The sequence below is a fragment of the Dinoponera quadriceps genome, unplaced genomic scaffold, assembly GCF_001313825.1.
Source record: "Dinoponera quadriceps isolate SergipeBrazil2010 unplaced genomic scaffold, ASM131382v1 scaffold4301, whole genome shotgun sequence".
Classification (NCBI taxonomy): Eukaryota; Metazoa; Arthropoda; class Insecta; order Hymenoptera; family Formicidae; genus Dinoponera; species Dinoponera quadriceps.
The window spans coordinates 19,203-22,192 of record NW_014558280.1 but is presented as its reverse complement, the minus strand read 5'-3'; the positions used below and the strand labels follow the sequence as shown (position 1 = coordinate 22,192).

At 44.5% G+C, this 2,990-nt stretch overlaps 1 protein-coding gene across 1 annotated transcript; it reads right to left on the bottom strand.

Annotated features, from left to right (window-relative positions):
* Positions 1-736: 736 nt before the first annotated feature.
* LOC106749815 lies at positions 737-2,619 on the bottom strand (the record flags this gene model as incomplete). Its single annotated transcript, XM_014629667.1, has 3 exons — positions 2,409-2,619; positions 1,533-2,201; positions 737-976 (listed from the first exon to the last, which is right to left on the bottom strand). Coding segments are annotated over exons 1-3 (1,120 nt in total), but the record flags the coding sequence as incomplete, so codon positions are not given.
* Positions 2,620-2,990: the final 371 nt, after the last annotated feature.

Sequence of the window (2,990 nt, the reverse complement as noted above, 5' to 3'; positions counted from 1 at the left end):
TCATCTAACTGTGAGCCGCAGGAACTAAGTTTACCACCTAATATATAATGATGTTTTTCTCGCCGCTACGTGAAACATTCTTGTTACGTTAAATCCGATTGCATTAAATTAAGTTACACGAATTACCTTTTTACTTTAATCTTCATTTTGTATTTGCGTTATTCCAATAATGCTGATTTATAAAAGTTTGTTTAATGTTAACCCACATATCTCACTGTTTAACTATAGCTAACCCTTTCAACTTTTAAATGTTGTATCTTTTACAATAACTTTTCTCATCAATTTACCACTATTATTAATCTATCCGAGAACCAAATTATGTTATTAGTATAATTAATAAACTGTTTTATTCGAAATGGCCTAAATTTAGTCAAGTCGTTAAAAGCTATTTATTCATTTCTTTTCAATTACCTAAATCTAAATTCCCCTCTCAACACGCTCATATGGTCCTATCCCAGATATAGATATTAAGTTCTTTGACCTAATAAAGGACCACCCTACGTTCTGTGATCGGAGTAAATGGGCCTCTCCGGACCTTGACCTGATCTGCAGATCTACCAGTACGTTTAGGACTCGCGAGTGCGCGAGTAAATGATGTTTGTTGGGTACATCCTCTTCCAGGACGTAACAATATTTTCTCACATTTTTCCTCAGCCATCCGATTTAACGAACAAACGAGCGGAACCTCGTAACAATCTTTTCGCGTAGATGGTCTTCTGGATCGCGTTCCACTCACACAATTTTGCTATATCTTCAAATTTCTGGATCCGTAGTTTCACATTTTTTTCCTCATCACCATTGAAAATGTCAATCGACTCTTTAACATATTTGAAAGTCGGCACAAATTTCGGTCGATTATGTACTTCGTTTGTCCTGCCATCACCAGCACCATCTTCGTCTCGTTCGTCTTCGCTCTCGTCGCTGAATCCGTCGTCATCGTTTTCTTCTTCGTGTTGATTCTCCAGGACTAGAGCCGCTTTCAATCACGTCACCAGATTGGCTTTGTTGTCCGTCGCCTTTAATTTATGCGTTTTAAGAGCTTTTCTCTCAGCTGGGCCACCGTCATTTCGTCGACTCGTGCGTCGCCTGCGTCGTCGTTCCGCCGTTCGCCTCCGTCAGCCATATCGTCTTCTTCCTCTTTTCCGATCTTTCCGTCGGTTTCAATTTCTTGGTATTCCGGACGAGCCCCCAAGTTGTAGTGGATATTTTAAGTGGGATAGGAGAGGTTTCAAAAGAAAACTGACTCAAATCGAGGAAAAATCAAAGAAAAGCGTTTAATGGTTTGTACACAGTTCCGAGCCTCGTCGTGTCTCGTTTCAATCTGTTGATTTCTCGTTGTCATGTCGCTTATGTTCTTCACGCTGTTTGTGCGCACTTGTTTTTTTCTCGACCTCCGCCGAAACTTATCGATATATTGCTACCATTATTTTTATAATATTACAATATTCACACGTCTTAACTATTCAGGTAGGTACGAAGGATATAAAAAAAACTAAAACTTAATTAATTCTATATTAATTTATCTAACAGACGTTGGAAAGTAGCAGGAGCGCCGGTGAGACTATACGGCATCCGTTTGAAGTGGAACAGTCTCTTTCCAGGGACGCGAAAAGCTGTGACCTCCCGACTATCCTCCGCTAACGGAATTTGAAAATAGGCCTGGCTGAGATCTAGCGTCAAAATATAACGCGCTGCCAGTAACTTATCTAGAATCCCGATCATGTTGGGGATTAGATAAGCGTCCGTTTTTGAGATTTCATTTACTTTCCTAAAATCGAGGCAGAATCGATATTTCCCGTTTGGTTTCTTTACCATAATAATGGGGTTCGACCATTCGCTGTTAGAAGGTTCGATGACCCCGGCAGCTAACATCTCATCTACCTTTGACCTAATGGCTTCCTGCACCTTGGAAGAGACCAAATAGCAGCGCTGACGTATAGGCGCATGCTGTCCTATATTTATTCGATGCTCGGCTAGGGAGGTGACTCCAACGCCTTCGAACTTGACCGGCAACCGTTTCTTCAAAAATGCTTCTAACCTACGCACCTGATCTGAAGTGAGCTCGGGCAATCCACTACATGCGTAGTCCCACGACCCCTCACGCTCCTCGAATTTATACCACTGCTCGAGCTCCGCATCGAAGCTCCACATTCCGGCAGAAAAATTAATATTCATACCGAATTGACGTAAAAAGTCGACACCTAAAATGCACGGTATCGGTAACTTCATCCAAACGTAAACCTAAAGTCGGTGCTGCACCTCCTTTAATTTTATCGGTAATTTCATCTTTTCCGTCAGCTGCGTGATTTCTCCTCCCGCGGTTTTAACGCAGGTATTGCCATTTGTCTCGATTTTCAGCCCTAATCGTTCTACTAGTCGCCGGCCGTCCGGGCCTATGATAGTCTAACTTGAACCCGAATCTACTAATGCTAACAGCTCGCCTTCAATGGTGACCTTCACGTAAGGCAACGTTGAGCTACCGAAACTCGTAAAATTCGTATAGATTTCGGCAGCATCTTTTCTCGCAACTTTTGATTTGCGGGTGGTTGTCTCGATTGTCGGGGCCGCGGCCTCCCGCTTCAGTGGCTCCCATATCCGTTTCCCGCACACCTCAGACATTCCCGCACCGTACATTCCTCGCGACCGCATTGATAACAATAACGTCGTGGGAACTCTGCGCAATCCCTCGCGACATGTCCTGGCTTTCGACAATTCCAACAGCGCCTTTCCCGTTCGCGCTCTCGCGGTCTCTCGGACACCAGGTCCGAAGTACCGGTTACTCGCGGAGTCTATCCGGTTATTAAGGACTCGGCCCTCGCCGCAGCATCCCTTTCGCTCCGCGCCCTTCCGTCCGCGGGTCTAAAGTGCACTTTTCCGTGTCGGTTCCCCCGTGGTGGCTCTTCGTGATTCCTACGAGCGGCAACAATCCCTACGAGCGCCCTTACTTCCCGTGTCGACGAATGATAAGCTAATCGCGGAAAGAGTGCCTG